This window comes from Dasypus novemcinctus, chromosome 11 (assembly GCF_030445035.2).
Source record: "Dasypus novemcinctus isolate mDasNov1 chromosome 11, mDasNov1.1.hap2, whole genome shotgun sequence".
NCBI lineage: Eukaryota > Metazoa > Chordata > Mammalia > Cingulata > Dasypodidae > Dasypus > Dasypus novemcinctus.
The window spans coordinates 115,035,203-115,057,781 of record NC_080683.1 but is presented as its reverse complement, the minus strand read 5'-3'; the positions used below and the strand labels follow the sequence as shown (position 1 = coordinate 115,057,781).

At 36.2% G+C, this 22,579-nt stretch overlaps 1 protein-coding gene across 10 annotated transcripts in view; it reads left to right on the top strand.

The window, feature by feature from the left end:
* AHI1 (Abelson helper integration site 1) overlaps window positions 1-22,579 on the top strand; it is a 231,387-nt gene that overhangs the window by 88,923 nt on the left and 119,885 nt on the right. For 7 of the 10 annotated variants that reach the window (XR_002798591.3, XM_058307518.2, XM_004468527.5 and 4 more), the window contains exons 21-22: window positions 3,769-3,795; window positions 15,465-15,582. Coding sequence is in view for 7 of the 10 variants with exons in the window: in XM_058307518.2 (XP_058163501.1) it covers window positions 3,769-3,795; window positions 15,465-15,582 (145 nt within the window). In the remaining 3 variants the exon portion in view is untranslated. Of the gene's footprint in view, window positions 1-3,768; window positions 3,796-15,464; window positions 15,583-21,257; window positions 21,334-22,579 lie in introns of all 10 variants that reach the window. The other 3 variants (XR_009188071.2, XR_011650147.1, XM_058307519.2) reach the window with 2 other exon arrangements.

The following is a 22,579-nucleotide window of genomic DNA, read 5'->3' as shown; positions in this document are numbered from 1 at the left end:
AAAGTGCAGCCTGCCCAGGAATGGCGCCGCCCACACTTCCCATGCCGCTGACACAACAGAAGCGGACAAAGAAACAAGACGCAGCAAATAGACACAGAGAACAGACAACCGGGGGCGGGGAATTAAATAAATAAATAAATCTTTAAAAAAAAAAATGTTCGGGTATTCGTTGGGTATTTTTAGAGTAGTTAGTTACAAAGGACACCTGAGGAAGTGCTGAGTTCCTAGCCAGGGGAGCTCTGTCATTCCCCAGTGGAACATCAACATGTTCTTTATATCTTAACTTTAATCGAATAGTGCATGGTGTTCCAGCTTCTAGAAGAAAGTTTAAATTGTTAAATTGTGTTTTAAAAATGTAAAGAAAAAAATGTTTCTTCGTTAGGAAGAAAAAAAGAATTGTCCCTGATCTAGCATTTTGCATGGCAAGATGACTTCAGCTACAAACATAAGAACAGCTTAGATATATAACAGCAGGTAGATATATAAAAGGAGTTTGCTACATTCTGTCAGTTTCTACACTATAAAATTTAAAATCATAGAACCACCTTAGTAGGGTAGCTTTTCTCTGATATATCTTAAATAACTTGTCATCAGATAAATGAAAGGATGTAAGAAAAAAAGAAGGTGGATGTATAGGAAAAATAAAATCTGAAAATCCTTTTTAAGTTATGAAATTAAAGTCAAGGGAAAAGTTGAAAATTGGTGATTATAAGGGCAAAATAGTCCTCTCAAGTCTTTTGTTTATTTAGCTTTTAGTAAATTGCTATATAGAGAATATATTGGGTTTGGGATTGAGGAAGATTGAGGTTGTCTTTGGAAACGAAAGCTCTGGCCATTTGTTTTGGTTTTGAAGATTAACTTTGTTGAGATTAGAGAATTCACTGAATTCTTTTTTGCCCAGCTGTTATCTGCAGTGCATTTTTTCCCCGAGAATATCGAATATAGTATTTGATATTCTGGGACTAAAATCAAATTGTCATCTTTTTTTTTCTTTTTTCCTTCTTTATTTTTTTTAAATGTTACATTAAAAAAATATGAGGTCCCCATATACCCCTCACCCCCTCACCCCGCTCCTCCAACATCAACAACTGCTTTCATCATTGTGGCACATTCACTGCATTTGGTGAATACATTTTTGAGCACTGCTGCACCACATCGATAGTGGTTTACACTGTAGTTTACACTCGCCCAAAATTGTCATCTTTATTTCCCTGGCAGCTCCACTGGTTTTTTCATTTTGCCGCACTAAGGGTAATTAGAGCCTTACCCTTTTGCCTCATGCCTTTTCTGTGTTTCCTCAAATTGTATTTCAGTAGATCCCAAATTCTTTTCTCTGTATGGTCATTACTTAATTATGGAAGACTGTATTAAAGGAGACAGTTATTCCTTTGTTACTACAATAGGAATTTTTAAAAAATAAAATACAGTACTGGTTTAGGGTGTGATTATTTTTTGAATTGCATAAATTCAGTTCAGCAGGAATTAATTATTTGCTTATTTTTTAATGAGTAGAGGATACAAAAAGTAGATAGTTCTCTGTGGGGGCTTTACCATTCAATCATAGGATAAGTCACAATAATGTCTCATATTTAGCCGACTTGACTGTTGCTGTTCAGGAATACCGAAAGTGCATACTGCACCACAGGTAAGGCCTCACATGTGGGCAGTATCAAGAGAGCATTGGCACAGCAAGTTCTGGGATCTTAGCAGCTCATCCAGAGTTGTTCACCTATCAAGAGCAATCAGCCCTACAAAAAGTTGTTTTAAAGGCAGAATCCCTTAAAAAACAACAAAAGGTATACCTGTCCGGCCACCTGAACATTCAGGAACACTATCTAAACTTAACCAAAACTGAGGTTAATGATCACAGAGTTGGTTGATCAGTTGTACCAATAGGAGATGGATGGATTTGAAAACTGTTTTTAATAAAAACTAATTTATTGTCTCAACCTCTTCCCCCACACACACACACACATACCCAGGTTTATACCTCTTTAGTGATTAGCATTAACTACCATGTTTAGTTATTAATGAGAACTGACATAATGTATTTCTGGTACTGTACTAAGTGCTTTACATGTTTGATTGTACTTAATGTTTAAAACCATCCCCCAGGGTTGGTACTAGTATTTATCTCCATTTTCAGAAGAAGATGATAAGGCTTCCAGAGATCCGGCAGCATCCCCAGAGTAACACCACTTACCAGCATGAAGCTGGGATTCAGTCCATGCAGGCAGATTCCTTGTCCACAGGGTTTAGACTGTCTCCTTCTAGTGACTGAATTAGCAGATTCCTTGCGACACAGTATCTGTCCCTTAGGAATTTCTGGATAAAAATTTGACTTTCCTCTTTTTCAATTCTCTTTTTCCCTGAACTACATCTGAGTATGATGGAGTTGAATTCAGATGTGACCTTTCTACACATGCCTCTTCTGTCACTTTTACCGGACCTGTGGTTGGCGTTGGGGTTGGTGTATACTCAGGAGACCTGAATCTCTGGACTGTCCATGTGACAGCCAGGCCCTGAGCCTCAGCAGACTTGCAACTCTTACCCTCTGGTTTATTGGACTTACCCTGGCCAGCTAACAGGGAGGTGAAGAAGGTCAACCACCACACCAGGGAGCCAACAGTGCCTACAACTGCAAGCGGGAGAATTGTATCCATCAGCCATGTGGAATCTAAGCCCCCTCTTGATATAGAAGGGGAGTGGACATAACAATCCCAGGGTCCACAAGGTGGAGGAATAGAATATGGATTAGAGTGGACTTACTGATATTCTACTATGGAACTATTGTGATTAGTAATGGAAGAAATTGTAGCATTGATGTGGAGAAAGTGGCCGCAGTAGCTGATGGTAGGGAGAGGAAAGAAGAGATACGATATGGGGGCATTTTCAGGACTTGGAGTTGTCCTGGGTGGTACTGCAGGGACAGATGTTGGATATTGTATGTCTTGCCATGGCCGACTGGGTGGATTGGGGGAGATTGTAAACTACAATGTAAACCACTACCCATGCGGTGCAGCAGTGCTCCAAAATGTATTCACCAAATGTAATGAATGTGCCATGATGATGAAAGAGGTTGTTGATGTGGGAGGAGTGGGATGAGGGGGGTGGAGGGTATATGGGGACCGCATATTTTTTTAATGTAACATTTAAAAAAAAATACGCTGGTAATATATGCTTATTAACCTTAATTGTACTTGAGCATTTTTTAGCAGCAGAACTTCAAATCATCCATTATATATATGTTGACATGATATATATATATATTGATAGTTTGTCTTTAAAAATTGACCTTCTCTTGGCCTTGTCCTCTGAATTTTAGGCAATTCCATTTTGTAGCTCTTTCAATACTCATCATGTACTTTACTGTCAGTAATGTTTATTTTCATCTGAAATAAAGTATTCACATGGCTATTTTATATATATATATATAAAATATGTAATGGGTGCTTTTGTGATTTATAGAGATAGTTAGGGAATATATTTAACTTAAGGTGTATCTTTTAGACCTGTTAGTGTTCTGATACAGAAGCCAGTGCTTAGGCAAAACTTATTGTGAGGAGACAAGTTTTTCTTTCATTTACACTCTTTCTAGCCTGTTAGAATCAATACAGAGCGACAACTGCAGGATGATGGAAAAAGAAACTCTCCCAAGTGTCGATGTGGATTATCAGAAGATTAACATCAGAATGTTTAAAGAGTTGATATTTTATTTAAATGAAATTTTGAATATTTCTTTATTTTATTATCTTATATTTCTTTTAGGAGGTGATACGAGCCAGTGCAGCAAAGGTAAGTCATTTCTGTCACCTGGAAGATAACAGAACTGTGGTTTTCATTGTTGATGCACCATGCATAGTTTTTAATTTAGGTTTAACAAAAGTTAATCTGATAATGTGCTTTCCTTCTCTGAATTTGAATTTATCCAGGAGTTATTATACTGAGAACTAAGAATTCAGTGAGGGTATTTAGCAAGTCACTTCAAATTTTTGAAGATTTCGGAATACTAAGTGATTGGGATATATTTTCAGTAAAGGACCAGCGAGTTCTTTTCATTTTCTGAGAGAAGTTTTACATGAGAATATGCACAAGACACCAATATAGTTGCCGCAGGTGTCTGCTGACTATGTTGTATAATCTTTGGCATGCAGGCTGCATGCAGGCATGCATGCAGGCTGACACATGTGGCAACACTGCCTTGTGGTGACAAAGCCCTTAATCACCCACAGAACTCAGCCATACTTCTTGTCCTATTTCACTCTACAACAATCCCGAGAGACAGATTGGATATCATTATTATTTGAACTATAGGAAGGAAGAAACTGAGGCTTTTGAAGGTTAGGTGATAGCCCAGGGTCCCCAGGTTACTCTAAAAATGACAGTACACAAAAGGGTCTTGGATTAAGCAATTTCAGTTATATTGTGTTTGAGATGCTTTCAGGCACAGCAGCTTTCCTCCCTTTGCAAACAAGGTTATTTTGTATGTAACCTTTAACTCAGTCGTTGAGAAAATAAATTAATATTTAAGAGTTGGAATGGAATGTGTTTATTATTCCTTCTTCTTTTCTTCTTCCCACTCCCAAAATTCAGTTGAATCATTAGGCATCCATTCCTTCATCATCCATTTATGTAGATACCTGTAATTTGTCATACTGTTTTAGAGCTAATGAGGTGATGGACACTCTTTAAGGACATCTAGTTGAGAGATGTTGTTTAGCACATTAGAGATACTCAGTATTTCTTGAATGAAGGAATTTGTTAACAAATTATTATTTACATTATAATTATATGTGTCATAAAGTAGAAGGGTGAAACATCCAGAAGGGAAAGAATTAGAAAGGTGTTAGTATATAGAAAGACTGCTTTATATAATGTCAGTGCAGTAGAAATATTTTATTTTATTCAGTAGGCACCTACTACCATATGACAGTCACTTGGAATGCAGCACTAAGTAGGCTCTTGTCCCTTTCCTCATGGGGCATCTTATAGGAGGAAACATGTCAGAAAGCACTGGACTTACCGATCCTATTCAGTATCAGTCAGGACCCATCAATTTTTACCTAATTATCACAAGTCAACAGGGTATGGAATTATAGACAAGGGGAAGGAAGACAGGGGAGAAAAGAAAACAAGCTATATTTTGACTTGGGCTGCAGATGTTCAGGAAACTTGTTCCTGATAGCAATGATTGGTATAGTGATTGTAGCTCCAGGATTACTAAATCTTCTTAACTATGCATGGTATAGAAAAGTGAAGACAAGAAGAGAATTCATTCTCTGACTAGCAGTTCAGAACAAATATATTGCATACCCTCCTTTTGTAAAACTCCCTGAGGGTGGAGGATCACATCATTCATCTTTGTCTCCTCGGTCCTTAACAAAGGTTGAATAAATGTTTTTGAAAAAAATGATGACGTACTTGAAATTAATTGGGGTCTTAAAAAATTAACCTTGCTAGAGTCTTTTTTTTCCTTCTAAATAACAGCTTTGAGATATATTTTACATACTATAAAATTCACCCTTTTAAAGTATACGTTTTACTGTTTATGGCATATTCATAGAGTTGTACACCTATCACCACTGATTTTTAAATATTTTCAACACCCCATAAAGAAACCCCTTACCCATTAGTAGTCATTGCTCATTCCTGCTACCTTCACCTATCCCCCACCTCTCCACCCCTCTACCACAACTGCCCATACTACTGGCAACCATTAATCTACTTTCTATCTCTGTGGATTTGCTTATCCTGAACATTTCATATAAATGGAGTTACATAATATATGGTCTCTTATAGCTGAAGGTCTTCATGTTTCTTCCATGTTATAGTATATATCATTACTAATGGTTGTTGCGAAATAAAATTACCTTATATGGAAATTTCACCTTTTGTTTATCTGTTCATCACCTTTTGGACAGTTGAGTTATTTCCACTTTTCGGGTATTAAAAATAATTCTGCAATGAATATGTGTGTAGAGTGTTTGCATGGGCACGTGTTTTTTATTCTTTTGAGTGTCTACCAAGAAGTGGAATTGTTGGGTCAGAGAGAGACTCTCTAACATTTTGAGGAACTGCCAAACTTTTCCAAAGTGGCTGCAGCATTTTACAGTCTGAGTAGCAGTGTATCAGAGTTCTGATTTCTCCTCCTCCTTGCCAATGCTTGTTATTGTCTGGAGTTTTTTTGTTTTCTTTTGTTTTTTTAATTGTAAAATTATAACCATTCTAGTGGGTAGGAAGTGGTATCTTGTGGTTTTGATTTGCATTTCCCTAATGATTAATGGTACTGAGTATCTTTTGATATGTTATTTATTTAACTTCTTTGGATAAATGTCTATTCAAATACTATGCCAGTTTTTTTTAAATTGAGTTGTTTGCCTTTTATTGTTCACTTGTAAATTCTATATTCTGAATATAAGTCCTTTATCAGAGAGGTGATTTATAAGTATTTTCTTCCATTCTGTGGGTTGTCTTTTTAGTTTCTTGATGATGTCCTTTGAAGCACAAAGTTTTCAATTTTGATGAAGTCCAGTTTGTTCTTTCTTTTGTTGTTTATGTTTTTGATGTCATTTATAAGAAACTCAGTGTTGCCTAACCCAAAGTCATAAAGATTTACTTCTGTGTTTTCTTCTGTATTTTAGCTCATATGTTTAGATGGGGGATTATTTTGAGTAAATTTTCTGTATGGTGTAAAACAGAGGTCCAACTTCATTCTGTTATATATTGGACCGGCATCATTTATTGAAAAGACTATTTTCCCCCCGTGGAATTTTTACACCCTTGTTGGAAATCTTTAATCTTAAAATTAGAATATGTTTATGCAACTTCTCATCTGTTGGATTTGGGATAATAAATTCTCACTCGGTACCTGAGAAAAAGTTGTTTCTTCCCTAAATCCTAGCCAGACTGTTATATTGTTGAAGGCCCACTCAGTTTTTCATTAATATTTTTTAAACAAGTAAGAATTGAGTGCCTACCAAGTACTTTTTTGGCAATTCAGATATTACAGAGAACAAGAACATTTTATTGTAGGGAGACAGACAATAAAGAAATAATTATCTGAATAGGATAATTTCAGGTAATAAGTGATGTGAGGAAAATAAAATAGGCCCACAGGACAAAGAATGACTGGGCAAGAGGGTACTCTCAAGAGGATGATCATGGATAGACTCTGTGAGAAATCCTTGACAAAGAGCCAGCCTGTCCTGTAGAAATCCTAATCTAGAAGTCAGATGGGCCTCTCCAAGGAGCAGAGAGAAGACCACTGTGCTCAGGTGAGGTGGTGTACTGGGGGAACAGCTTTCATAACAAACTTGGAGAGGCCATTGGGGAACAGGTCACACAGGCCTTGTGAAGAGGCGCTGCAAGCCTGGGTGGGGGGCAGAATTTTGTGTTAAGGAAGAGACAAGCCATGGGAGGTATTAAGCAGGGGTGGATATGAGAATGGCTTTTCAGAGAGGAAAGTTTTCCCAGCAGAGAAACCCGTTAGGAGATTGTCACATGGTCCAAGAAAGTGAAGTTGTCTCCCTGGGCCAGACTGGTGAGAATAATGCAAGGAGAGGACAGTTGAAATATGTTTTGGGAGCAGAGCCATCAGGACTGGTGATGGATTGGATATAGTGGAAATGAAGGAATTGAGCACTTGGGAGTCACTTCTAAGTTTTGGGCTGCAGCCACTGTATAGAAGGTGGTGGTGCTTTTTAATGAGGCAAGGGTTGCTGTGGTGAAGGGAGCAGGTTTTAGGAGGGAAGTTTTAGAGATGAGTGTAACTGTTCAGTAGGCAATTGGATATATGAACTCAGGGGAGAGGATGGGGTTAAAGATGTGGGAACCATGCTTTTCTAAGCTGTCAGGTTGGCTGTCACCCAGGGTGTGGGTGTAGCTCAGAGCTGAACTCTGGTTCAGGAGGGGGTGTGTCAGAGTCCCAGAGAAGAGGAGTACTGTGCCCTGGCACGTGCTGCTGAGAGTGAGTGAGAGGAGAATGGAGAGCTGACCTGCAGAGTCAGCAGGTGATAGCCGGGCATTATATAAGCCATTTCAGTAAGTGGCAGAGACAAAAGCGTAATTGGAATGGGTTGAAGGCAGAATGGGAGTCAAGAAGGTTGAAACTGCAAGTATAGGCTGCTCTTTGAAGAAATTTTCTAAATGGGGAGCAGGGAAAAATAGGGCAGGAGCTGGAGGGGACTAGTAGATGGGAAATATTAAATCATATTTATTTGCCCATGGGAATAATTCAGTGGTAATGGAGAAGTTGATCATATAGCTAGAGGTGGCAATCACCAGTTAGGTCTTAGAAAAAATGAGAGGGAATGCCATCCTGAGGCCTATTGAAGGGAACCTGAGGGTAGAGGCTCAGATACAGACATGATGGAAGATGGAGGAGTGTCAATCTGATTGATTGTCAAATGGTAATTGGTTTCGGAAGCCTTGCGTTGCTCTGAAATTGCAGTATCTCCAGAATGATGTGAAATTATAATTTACAAATTTCCTTGCTTTTTACTTTCTTTAGAAAGCACCTGTTAGGGTTAGACTGAAGCATATTAGAAATGGTACTGCTTAAGATCTCTTTCCATTAAGCTTTGTTGTATCCCTCACAAATGGAATGAATCTGTTCTTCCTCTGTTCATAGGAATATATTTATTCATCCTTAGCATGTTATATAACTAGACAGAATAAATTACCATTGATTTTGCCTGACTTTTTTCAGCATTATATTTTTTCAGCATTATGTTACAAATTCTCTCAGAGAGGAACCCTTCCTTTCTCCCTCCATTGCTCCTTCCCTCCATCCCTCCATGTAAAAAATTTTTAATTTTACATTTTTTTTTTACTGTATTGCTTCCTCCCCCAATCTTTACCTGTCTGTCTCTCCCCACTCCTTTGTAAGCTTCTTGAGGCCAGGGGACTTTCTCTACTTTTTTTTTAAGTTGTTAATATCACCTACCCTAGATGAATATCAAAGCAGCCAAGTTAGTGTTTATTGAACTGTGTTTAGTAGAGGTCCATAAGGGGTAAATAATAATCTATATTACAGTTTAATCTATCTTGGAACATACTCTTTTTTTTTTTTTTTAAGATTTATTTATTTATTTATTTCCCCTCCCCCCCACCCTGGTTGTCTGTTCTCTGTGTCTATTTGCTGCGTCTTCTTTGTCCACTTATGTTGTTGTCAGCAGCACAGGAATCTGTGTTTCTTTTTGTTGCGTCATCTGGTTGTGTCAGCTCTCCATGTGTGCGGTGCCATTCCTGGGCAGGCTGCACTTTCTTTCGCGCTGGGCGGCTCTCCTTACGGGGCGCACTCCTTGAGCGTGGGGCTCCCCTATGCGGGGGACACCCCTGCGTGGCACAGCACTCCTTGCGGTCATCAGCACTGTGCATGGGCCAGCTCCACACGGGTCAAGGAGGCCAGGGTTTGAACCGCGGACCTCCCATGTGGTAGACGGACGCCCTAACCACTGGGCTAAGTCCACCACCTGGAACATACTCTTTACTGAAAAATTATAAAAAGATATTTTTAAAATGTAGAGTATCTGGAGATAATAATTTAAAATCTTCTATAAAGAAAAGAATACAAGTTTGTGGTGTATTTTTATCATGAAGAGGAGAAAAGTAGGTTGAGATTTGAGGAGAATGGTGGTTTTCGGTTATTTGGAGATTTTGGGGGGACTTTTTTTTTTAAATAAAAAAAGATGGAATATTTTTTATCCCCCCCTACTTGTGGCTTTTTGTGTGCTGTCTGCTCTCTGTGTCCATTTGCTGTGTGTTCTTCTGTGTCTGTATTTATTTTTTATTTCCCCTCTCCCCTTGCAGCTTGCTTGCTGTCTGCTCTCTGTGTCCATTCACTGCATGCTATTCTGTGTTTTTGCTTGTCTCCCTTTTTTATTGCATCACCTTGCTGAGTCAGCTCTCCGTGGCACTTGTGGGTGGTGCTCCGTGGTGTGCGGGCCAGCCTGCCTTCACAAGGAGACCCTGGGACTCAAACCCAGGACCTCCCATATGGTAGATGGGACCCCAACTGATGGAGCCACAGCCGCTTCCCAATGCTTACTAATTTTTCAAATTTCTTGATGATATTCCAAAACTAAGTAAGAACAAATTAAGTTTTACTATTTGGGAGATTGGCTTGATGCCTATGAGTCGTATAAGCTACAGGAGGCCACTAAAAGAAATTATGGAATTTCCTTGTTGGGAATTTTGGAAATTTGGAAAAACTTTTTTCTGTTTCTAGATTATTAGTTTAAATTTGATTATTAAACCATGGGATTTAATGAATCCCTTTCTTTCGAGTCTACTGCTCTCTGATTTTTATTATCAAAAAATTACTGCCATTTGAGAAGTCAAATACAAATACCACCTTAGCTTTGGGTCAGGCCTCAAAATATGGACTGTTTTCACATGCCTTAACTCATCGGACCATCAAAGCAGGTTTTACTATTTCTGTACCAGCCATTTACTAAGGAAAAATATACAAAACCTGGCACTTGCTCTCAAGAAGATTACAGTCCAGTGGGTAGTCATACTAAAGAGTATGGACTTTATCTAGTGGGTTGTTCCTGAGCTTTGATGGTGGGTGTTAAAGATCAGAGTTTTGTGATAAAATTAATATTTTAGAAAAGTCATCCTGGTAGCAGTTCAAGAATAAATAGAGAGAAAGCAGACGAGAGATAAGAAACAAATTGGGAGACCATTGCTGTTTGCAAGGGACGAGGAAGGCCTGACCCAGAATGCCGAAGGCGTGGACTTGGGCGCAACAGCTAATGGACCTAGGGACTGAGCCCTCGTGAGCCAGAGGGAGTATTCAGAGATGGTTCCCACCTCTCTGGCCTGGGCAACTCAGTGGAGGGTGACAGCTTTCCCTCAGAAAGTAAATAGTGGGGGAAAGGTTCACTTGGCTCTTCCTAATCAGAAGACTTTTAAATTTAAGAAACATCAGTGTAGTAGGCAGATGAAGCCATGACACTGATAGGGAGTGGCTGGATATAGGAGGAGAACTAGGAGAAAATGGTTTCTCAGAAACAAAGAGAGGAGAATGTTTGACAGCATCAAGCAGGCATCAGTCTTTGACTTTAAGTCCGGTGCCCTGAAGTTGAGTTTTAGTGTTTGGATGGAGGAAAGAGAGTTGTAGCCTGCTGAAGATAAAAGACTTGAGGTATCTGGGTAGCAGTTGTGTGCTCTTTGTTCAAGAAGTTTAGTTTTTAATGAAGTTAAAGGAGTTGTGGAATCATGGTGAGAGGTTTTGTTTGTTTATTTGCTGTTTGTTTTGGTCCTTTAGTAGAGCCTGTGAGGATTTGACAGTAGAATTTGAAAGAACTTTATGGCTATACCAAGGGAACCTGTGAAGTGTTTATCTTAAACAGAAGAAAGCTAGGAGAGAGGAGATGAGGGCAAATCAAGAAGCAGATTTATTCCCATCTTTGGAAGTAAGGAGTTCAAGGGGTTCAAAACCAATTTTTTCCCTGTGAAGTAAGGAAATACACTAAGAGAGAAAGGAGATAAAGATTTGGAGAAAACCAAGATGCATCAAGGCATATTGACTTTCCCTCAGCTCTATCCCTGGATGCGTGGCTTGAACCAGGACTGGACCTTAATTTTGAGCTTCACCAGGAGGAATCATTCATCATCTGATATATCCTTGGGACATAGCAGAGGCTCAAAAACTGTTGATTAAGTATTACTCAACTTAATCAATCTCTTAATAACTGACTCAAATTTGAATTCTGGTTTTAGTTTAAGTAGGTACGATGAATGGATTTAAAATGGGGGCGATTTTCTGGCTTCCGCACCCTCACTGTATTTCTTTCTGATCTCTCACTTTACTGCCCCAGCTTGTAAGGAAAATGTTGTAGGGCCTTAGGAGATTGTTTGAATTTCTCCTTATGATGCCATAGGCCCCTCATTTCTTAGATTTCACTAACCAAGAAGTTACATAAACATAAGTGACTTTTAGAATGTGTATTATGAGAATGTTACTGGACCTGACTTCAGATACCTGGAATCTCACTTTGGTTCGAGTTTTCTATTGAACTTACTGTTTAATCCTGGAATTTTAATTTTTACAACAGATGTATGATTTGTAACAAAGCATTTGCAGGGTGTTGTTATTTTTGCAACCAGACTCTTCAAATCAAAGTATTGTCTGCACTATTGTTCAGAATTAGTGGAGAAACAGACTGCTGTCTTGTGGGTGAACATTTAAGCATATAAACCGCATCACACTCTTTTCAGTTATAATTTAAAACCAGTGTGAACTGTCCTTGAAGCTTGAAACTTCAGCAACAGTTGTGCTTCAGGTGAATGCAGTATATGCTGTAAAACCAGCTAAAATGATTAGACTTGTAAGTATATATGAAAATGAGGGTTCTCTCTCTCCCAAAGGTTTTAAAGCTTATCTAATAGCTAAAAGGGAAACTGGTAACTTGTCCAGTCTTATGCATTCCATTTTATGTTGGGACCATGACTTTTTTAATATGAAAATCAGCCTCCTTCTAGAGAGTTAATGTTTGCATATTTTGCATAAAGCTGCTATGCCCTACGTGAGTAGGCAAAACAGCTTTGTTGGCAGAGATTCTGGGTGATTTTTTTCTTTTCCCCTCTTATGAATTTAATTAAATATAATTTTATGCTGCTAGTTTTCCCCAAACATGGAGGTATTAAACTGACTTTGGCAGACTGTGGTTTTTGCATGAAGCAAGCAGAAAAGTGTATTGTGAAAAGAGGGTTGGTTGGTGCAGGGTAGACTATCTTAGCCAACCTTTCTGTTGTTGTAAAATTATTAAGCAATTCTTTTCCACAGCATATATTTCAAAAATAGATATTGCTTCACTCTATTTAATGGTTATTATTATTTTTCTTCCTCTAAATGAAGTGGTGAATATGTGTAAGTAAGCTTTAAAAATTCTTTGAATTTAAAATCACTCTAATAATTTAAAATGATCCCAAACCTTAGACATTGAGTTGTCTACTCGTTGCTGCTTGTCACTTTATGGACATTTGAATGGTTTCTAAATAAATGCATAAAGAAAGAGCAGAAGTAAAAAAAAAAAAAATTCGTAGGAAGAACAAGAAATTGTAGATAGTAGTGTTATGGTTTTTTTTTAAACAGTTTTTTATTTAAAAAGAGTGACCGGATTTCTGTTTGAACAGAAGCATCTAAGTATCCTGTTCTGGTGTTTCTAGTATTCTTTTATAGTTTAGCACAAGTTAATTTCTGAAGAAGACTGAAGGCATGTCATATGTTTTTGTGTATGTGCCTGTATACCCATGTATATGGATATGTATGTATATCCCATCACACACCTTTTCTGTTGCACCAAATTTTCAAAATGCTTTGTTTGACATGCAGGATAAAAATTTTTCAAGAACACAGAAGTAAAACTGAAAAATGATTCTAAAAAGAGCAGTGGATTAAATAGTTAAGTGATAAATATGTCATTGTGTATATAGTGCTTCCTTTTAAAAACGTAGTACTCTGAAATAGTTAATACATCATCAAATACATTAAAGTTCCTAATTACCCTTACTTCTAGTGATTTAATATTCACTAAGATTTATATAACACTTTATGATTTGCCTTTGTCAACAGAATCTATTTCTTATTTAATATGTTGTTTAGTGCTCTATGGTTAACATATGTGTATAGCACTTTATTATACCAGTGAAACTTCACTGCTTTTCCAGCACATTCACAACGAAAGAGAGATTCTATTTTTTATAATCTCTACTGAAGTTGGAAAATGAAGTTCAAAGATGTTAAATGATTTCATTGTTATTTTAGCTATTAATATAGTCACCAATTTTGGTCAGTGTTTAATAATGACTTCTAGTATAATAGAATTGTTAAATCTGGATCATTTTTAAAACACTGATGTGGTATTTGACCCCATCTAACTACTTTGAAAAATACTCTAATTTTCTTTATGAGATGACTTCATAACTGGGTTTAGGTACTTTAGAGTCATATTATTATATGATTTTTGATCACTTGACTTTTCCCCCCAAATATACAAAAGCTCTTTTGTTCTAGGACAAAAACTTAAGTTAATTTGCCATCACTGTTTGAAAGAAAAGAAGTACTTAGAACCATTGTGTAAATGAGTCAGATTAAGGGCATAGCCCAAACTATTTTATGCAGAGCATCCAAAGGGGGTTTTTAAATATTAATTCAAAAGTAGTTCTCTTTGTGATTTTAATTATTAAAAAGAGAAAAAGAAAAAGAGCCATTTTCATGTAATAATATTCATATACATTAAACTATCAGTTGACACTTTGTTAGTTCACAGATTACATTTCCTCAATATATTAAAAAATCAAACTTTAAAATTTTTCAGAATTTGAGATTTTATCCTAATTCTTTAGTGTTTTTAAAAATAATATTTAATGAATGGTTTAATAATAATTGACAAGACTGTCCTTGCTGAAATTAATCCCAAGTTAGAAGATGAATGTACTAATTAACATTCTTTGAAAATTTTGTGAACTGTTCTTTATGTTCCTACAATAACTGTAATTTTAATGTACTTGTTATACATTTCATTTCTTTGAGACCATTGTGCTCAGAAAAGCATAGTAGATTTTATCTGTTGTAAAACATTATATAAGCTTATAGTAATTTTACTTCCTTGTTACATTAATGCTGTTTTTCAATGGTGTCTTAAAAATAAGGTTTTTTGATATAGTGAAAGCTACGGAAACAATTCACTTGGCAAGTTAGGTTGCAGCTGTGTTATCTATGCCACCATGATGTACGTGAAACATGAACATTACAGGTGTTTTCCTTGCAGTCCCTGAGAAGGAAATACCTGCTTTTTTGCCAAAATGTTAGAGAAACGTGGGTGTGAAACATTTTAACTCTTTTTTAATTGAAAGCAATCAATGGGTTTTATTTTTTGCATTTCTTTGCATAATTTAAAATTGACTACTTTATTTGAAGGTACTAATAATGCCAGTTTTCAATGACAGATAACCAGCCATTATACATTTTGTCAAAGCTATAAAATTGTACAGTGCAAAGTGTAAACCACAATGTAAACTATAGACCATGGTTAGTAGCAGTACTTCAATATTTGTTCATCATTTGTAACAAATGTATGGTAATATAAGATGTTATTAATAGGGAAAATATGAGAGGGGAAGGAGGTGGGGTATATGGGAATCCCCTATATTTGCAGTGTAACTTTTCTGTAATCTAAAACTTCTCTAAAAATAAAGTTTAAAAAAAATGCTAATTTCATGATAAGCAAAATGTTTTAATAAATTGAATAGTGAAGCTTTCATTACCACTCTGTTCTTCCTTGATAAAAACTATGTTTTGGGAATGTTAAAAACTAACTGCATAAACCATTACCACTCCTTCTCACCTACCATGTGTCCTGGTTTGTATAGTAAGCACATATTTCTCATGCAATTTTTGCATCAGTAACCCAGGAAATTACGCTTTAGTTTCTGATTTGCCTTTCCTTTTACAGGTCAACAAGAATCTCTCGCTTGCTTCAACACCGGCCTCCTCACAGCAGTCTAAGTTAAAACAGTCAGACATGCTGGTGGCCCATGAGAGTCTACATCAGTTTGGTTTCAGTCAGACCGGTGAGCCCCTTTCTTACTTTGACTGTTCTTTTAAATTTTCAGATGCTATATTTTTTTAGCTCATCATTTATTTCACTTCTGAAGGAAAGCTCATAGCCTTGGAATAGTCAGTGTTCACACTCGATGAATTACATTCTAGCATCTCTAATATTCTTTAAAATCACAAAAGTTATTTCAAAAGCAAATTTAAATTTGTTAACATTAATAGTAGATGCTCTCGACCTATATTCTACTGAATTTAAAAGCAGCAAAATATGTGCATCTTAAACATATTCAATTTTCCAATTGGATAAAGAAATCATAGTTTATGAATAATCCCATTTTATAAATCATTTCAAGGAAGTCCAGGGTAAATGCATGTTGGCAGAAATAGGATGCAGCCTGCAGTGATATCAGGTCCCTTCAAAGTTGGCAAATATGCAAAGAAGCTACTTAAAAAATCTTTATGAATCATTGAGTTTAAAGGAACTATATGAATGCAAATTCTTAGGCTAATATTTTAAATGAATTTGAATAAGGTTTTCAAAGGATATCAAAGAAAAAGCATCTAGGTGAGAAATGTTTATTTTTAGTATTGAAAGATAACTTTTTCTGTTCATGAGCTGTATGTTTTTGACTGTTTTGTATTATTGAATTCTTTCAGAAATGTGAGACCGCTGAAAATAACAAAACAATTTTCTTTGACAAAGAGATTATAAAAAGAAACTTGAGCTTGAGAAGATCAACGTAGTTTACTTAGAAATTGGGTACAATATCAGTTTAAGTAGTTGGAGTTTACATACATGAAGTATTTTAGTATTGCAGTATAGATTGTGTATTACAGTAGAGAAATTACTTAACTCGGATTCAGAGTTCCTATCTTCAGTTTTGGCTGTGGCTTTTATTATCCTTATTACCTGCGAACATAGAATCATCATTTGAAAATTGGAAATGATGTCCACATCATATATTGTTGAAGATCAAAAGAGAAGCGATATATGAAAACCTTGTAAGCCATAAAGCGCTTTATGCCTATGACATATTTATATTATTAGTAGTTTATATAACATTTAAATAGCTTGTATCCTTTTCTGGTGTTGCATATATCTGTAGGAAGGTGGAGCATTATCGTAGGTCATTGCCTTTTACAATCGGGTCACCGCAGGCCACCCCTTCAGGCCTCACCCTGTGCACTCGCAGTAGGTGCTTCAGTTGCCTTCAGACTTTGTCTTTGTGTTGATGAGGAAGGACGGGACCTCCTTCCACCACTGCAGTCCCACTGTCTCTTCCTGCTGAGGTCGGAGATTCCTCTGAGAAAAGCCTTTCATTTCACATTTCAGGGTTAAGAGCTTAAAATGTTAAACCTCTGGTTCAGCTAATATGTTGATAAAATTCATTCAAAGGATGTCTTAAGTCTGTTAGCCAGCAAGGTGTAGATAGTAGATAAAAAATTCATTTTATTCAGAAGGAAAGAGCAGAGAGAATAGATAAGAAGTCCTTGGAAATGGGAAGGGAGGTTACCAAGGAGGGGGAGACTGATAAAGACTAAAGATAACGAATTGAGGGAAAGCTGGATATGATAAAGACCAGCCTTGGGAGCTTCACAGTGGTACCTAGGACTGGCTCCATCTGCCTTCAGCTTCCCACGGCCGGCCGTCTGGGCCAACAGTGGGGGAGTTTCTCTCCCATGGGACCACCAGAGTGTTGCCATCTCACAGTATTACGGTTAAGCACGTGATGTTTTTGGGGGTTGTCAATATGACTGACCTCATTTTAAGATATAGCCTTCCTGGAAGTTCACTAAGATACCACTATATAGAAAAGTTATAAAAACAGATGTGGGATCCATTGCAAAATGGCCAAATGAATCCATTTTATTTGCTAAGAAACCGGTCTCTGTGGAAAAACGCCTGCACTAGGAACCAGGTGAACTAGTTTCCAGACCTGGCTCTCCTACTACCTGACTGTAGAATCTCACACAGTTTCTTCAGGACTCAGGTTTCTCATCCCTGCAGGGAGGGCAGGGGCTTAGTGAGTTTCTATAGGAAAAAATTGATTCTAGTAAATATTCAAGCTAGTTTTAAAAGTGGATAAATATGCATTCTTTTTAAACTATCATACTCTAAGATGTAGGACTACAGGACCAGGTTTTTAATTTTAAACATAGGATATGGTGTCTAAAATTAAAAATCTTAATTTTTAAATTTCCTGTTGGAAATATGCTGATCATATCTGTAGATTTTTGGCTTTGCGGAATATAAGGAAACACTGCTTACTCAGAACTGGTCAGGATGATGGACCCACTAGCCCTCATGCTGGGAGGTATAAGAGCAGGGATTGATACTTTGTGTGTGTGTGTGCGTGTGTGTATGTGTGTGTGTGTGTGTAGCTAGATAGGTATTTATATATGAGCTCACGTGTTGGAAGGCTAGACTCCAAATTAGAGTTCTCCTGTAACCTCTACTGACATCATTTAGGGTGAGTTTGCAGTAATGAAAACTGCTAGAAAAGTAAACATTTATTTCTTCTTTGATTTGTGTTCTCAGAGTTTCTGTAACAGTGCCTTTATTCACCCTAAAATGATTTTAAGTGGCTATTTTGTTCAAGGCCCTCTCCTAGAGAGAAGGCATAAATATTGAAGTCTATAATAAAATTAACCATTTTATTAATATGAATTTATTAAGGTAATCTTCTTATCAATGTCATTTTTAATCAGAGACTTGGAGTTTGGTGGGGAAAGGGGTGTCATGGTTTTTTAAAACAGTTGAAAGCTTCTGTCTTCTCCAAGTTTTGTTTGCATTCTCTGTTAGAACCTGCAAACTTATATTAACCTTGATAGCCAAATATTTTATCCAGTTTATTTACTGTAATCCTATTTTTTTGCTAGCCAAGATATTTGATTTAAACCAAATTTTAAAATCATTCAGATGACTTCAGTATTGGTTATAAGAGATCTGTCAAATTAACTCTGTGCCTCTACATATTGAATAATATTTAAAGAATTATCTTTTTGCCTTTTTATTCTGCATATCTTTGGTAAGTATACACTTACTTCACTTGACTGGCTCTGAAAATTAGGAACAATTTTTCAGTGTTTCTTAAGTTTCTAATTTTTATACAGAAAAACAAAACATTTTAGAGAATGTAACTGAAATGTAAAAAGAATCCTGGCGTCATAATTTCACCAGAAATGCTGTGATGTCCTTCTATAGGTGATTATAGAAGATAGATTATATGTAAGCTGAAAACCTGATGTATTTCAACAGAAAAAAAAACATTTTGGCAAAAATTAGGAATTAGAATGACTCTCAGAAAACACAGCTGATACTCAAAAGAGGGTTTCCATTTTAAGGAAAGTAAAACGAATTTTGGAGGACTGGCTGAGTTGTCTGTTAATGTTGTTTAATTAACTGTAAACTATAAATGAAAATGAGTGTTTTATTGATTTCTATTTTCAAACGTCCAAATTTGCAAGACTTCAGTTCAGATGGTAGGGTGGGCGAGAATTAATTCGCTATCATATATAAATATAATCTATAGAACTAACTGGTTTTTCTCTAGACAGATACCTTTAATTATGCTTTTAGATTCTAAAAGAAATCAAACATGTTTTTATTGTATAATTTTTAAAAGTGAGAATCAGTTTTTCAAACCAACCATTTTTCTGAATTTAACACATGCATATTTTGGTGGAAAAGCACTGGACTTGGGGTCAGAGACCAGGCAGGCAGGCCTGATCCGTGAGTCTGCCACCTCCTAGCTGTACTATAGTAGGTAGTTGACTTTATGTCTCCAGGTAAAATGTCCCTCTGGTTTCTACTTCACACAATTGTGAGAATCAGAATACTTTTAATACTTCAAAACCATAAAATATTGTGAGAATAAACAACCTAAGATTTTGTGGGTGGTTCTTTTTTTAAAATATATTTTTATTAGAGAAGTTGTAAATTTACAGAATAATCGTACACGTGTGTAGAACTCCCATACAACAACCCTTCACCAACATACCATGCCTTTGTAGAATATTTGTTACAGATGATGAGATATCATCATCAGACTATTACTACTAACTATGGCCCATGGCATATATTTGGCATATTTTTTCCATATCCCCTATTATTAACACAGTACATCCTTGGCATTGATGCAAGAATATTTATAGTCCATAGGTTACATTAGTTGTATTTTTCCCATGCTTCTCCATATTCCCACCATCCTGCAATAGTTATGCACATCCATTCTAGTTCACAGAAGGGCATACTTGCATTTATACTAGTAACCGCAATTCTCATCCACCTCTGGGTTCACTCTGTTATTCAGTCCCTAGATTATTCTGTAAGTTTCTTTCAATTTTTATAAATGAGATTGTGACTGAAAAGAGTAGTCTAGGGATGTAAATGTCAATTGTAAATTTGGATGGTTCTTTTGATTTTTGTTTGTTTTTTAAATTTGAAATCATGCAATTTGCGTTGTGGCCAAAGGAAAGGAGGAAATCTTATTTTAAAACATGACTCAATGAAATGTGTTAGTGGTGATTATAGGAAAGAGAACATGCAGAGAGGCAGATAACAGATATAGAATTTTTATAAGCATGCCAGAAAAAGACATTTAGATGAAGTCATTTTAAGAGGAAAGTTTTCAGACAAGCATCTCAAATTAGAATAATCCATGAGAACCAACTTTACTTTTGAAACTTTAATTTCATCCTTAAGTATCAACCTTAATCAGTGTTTGGCATGTAATGAGATAAATCAAAATGATTATAACTGAAGATAATGGGCCAAAATCTAAATGAGGTCTATGGGTGGAGACCACACCTTCTAGGGGCATCAGAAAAATTTCAGGTACTTCTTATGGTTCCATTTTGCAACCTTGTAGTTTTTCTTCTCTTAAGAAAACACTGTTCTGCAGTAGATAACCTTCGAATGGCAGGGAGGGTCCTTTTTTTTTATATCATAACAATGTTTTCTTACTGTTTTTATTGACAGAAGAGGTGATATGTAGAAGAATAAACTTCAGGTTAGGAAGTAACAACAGATTTCTCATTCTACCTTCATTGCTTAGCAAGTCACTTAACTTCTTTTGTTCAGTCATTCAGTTTATAAATCGCCTACAGTGGGCCAAACAGTATACTTGGTGCTTGTTGTTCAGATTAAAAACTATAGATCCTTCCTTCAAGGAATTGACAGGCTTTTATGAGAATTCTACAAGTGTCTGGGATGAATGCTGTGATAAGTGGTAAGAATTGTGGGAACACATTATTTTCATTAGGGGCAGCCTAACTCAGATTAGGAGCCAGGAGTAAGTTAAGAAAGAATTTAAAGAGTTAGTGATTTCTGTGTTGAACTTTAAAAGAATCTGTCCCTTTTAAGAAGAGGGGCAGTGTATTCAAAGAGATTTATTATAGGAATTGCCTGATGCAGCCATGGGGATTGGCAAGTCTGAATTCCATAGGTGGGCTGCAAGTTGGAAATTCAGTTCTGATAGAGTTAAATTCCTCAGGAGCAGCTGGCTGGCTGAAATATAGAAATTCTTCTTTGCGACTGTGGAAATCCTCAGTTCTCATTTTAAGACCTCTGAGTGACTGTTTGAGGAGACTCTCCTGTTGCTGAGGGCAAGCTCCTTTGTTGATTGTCAGTGTAATCAGCTGTAGGTGCCACCAACCTACTAATAATGATGGAAACATTCTCACACAGTCCCAGTGCTTGCTGACAACTGGACACCAAAACCTAGTGAGATGGACATATGAACTTATCCATCGCGGATAATAAGGTGAGGTGAGGGGGTGGGAACCACAAGTGATGTTTTCTCATGTATAAAATGAGGTAATGATGCCTAATTTTCCTGCATTTTAAAAAGGGTATTAACAGCAGTACAGTAAGCCAGTTAACTAGCTATGTGAAATCACTTTTTAAGCAATTAAACAACCAAATATAAATCATCTTACTATTATCTTTAATCTCTATAGGATTATTTCAGCAAGTGGTAATTAAAAAAAAACAACAGAATTGTGATATATAAAATAAAGAAAACAGGATGGAAATTTACATATGTCAGATAAGCAATTCAACTGATTTAATCCTCTTGACTTCTATTATCTAATGGAGTGAGGACCAAGAATTACTCCCAGAACTGATGTTGATGATGTTGATATTGTTCCACGTGCCTTCTCTAACCACTAGGCAATGCAAAAGCCTTGGAGTGGAACTGTTTTCATATTTGGATTTTTCTGGGTACTGAGAAAAAGACTTTAATCAGATCACTTTCCTTTCACTCATGATTATTAATATTTTATATTATCCATTCACAAAGACTGACAGCCTTTGTTATATTTTTTGTTTTTGCTCATAATTGCTTTCTCTAAAATTGATGTTTGATTGATACATTTAAGTCAATAAGGTGCTATTTTAGTATCTAGTGTCAGTATCTTACTAAGAGATCTGATTTAATCCACTTATTAAAGTTGGAAAAGTATCCGTATTTGTAATAAAAATGCCTATATTTTGTGAATAGCGTTATTTGAATTAGTAAAGTGTTCTAACTAGGTTAATAACTTAAAATATATTCTACATATTTATAACTTCTTAATTTAAAAATCATTTTTATCAATTATACTGAATACAGATATACTTAGTGAGTGGAGCTTCATGCACTATGATATGCACTTTGTATTAATATTCCCTCTGAGGAGAAAATCAAGAAACAAATACCGTTTACAATAGTAAATTTAAAAAATCAAATACCTAGGAATAAATTTAACTAAAAATGTAAAAGATTTATACTCAGAAAACTACACAACACTGTTCAAGGAAGTCAAAGAAGACATAAATAAATAGAAGAATATTCCCTGTCCATGGATAGGAAGACTTAATATTATTAAGATATCTATCCTACCAAAACCTATCTACAGATTCAAAGCAATTCCAATAAAAATCAACACAGCATTTTTAAATGAACTAGAAAAACTAACTATTACATTTATTTGGAAAGGAAAGAGGCTGAATAGCTAAAGACATCT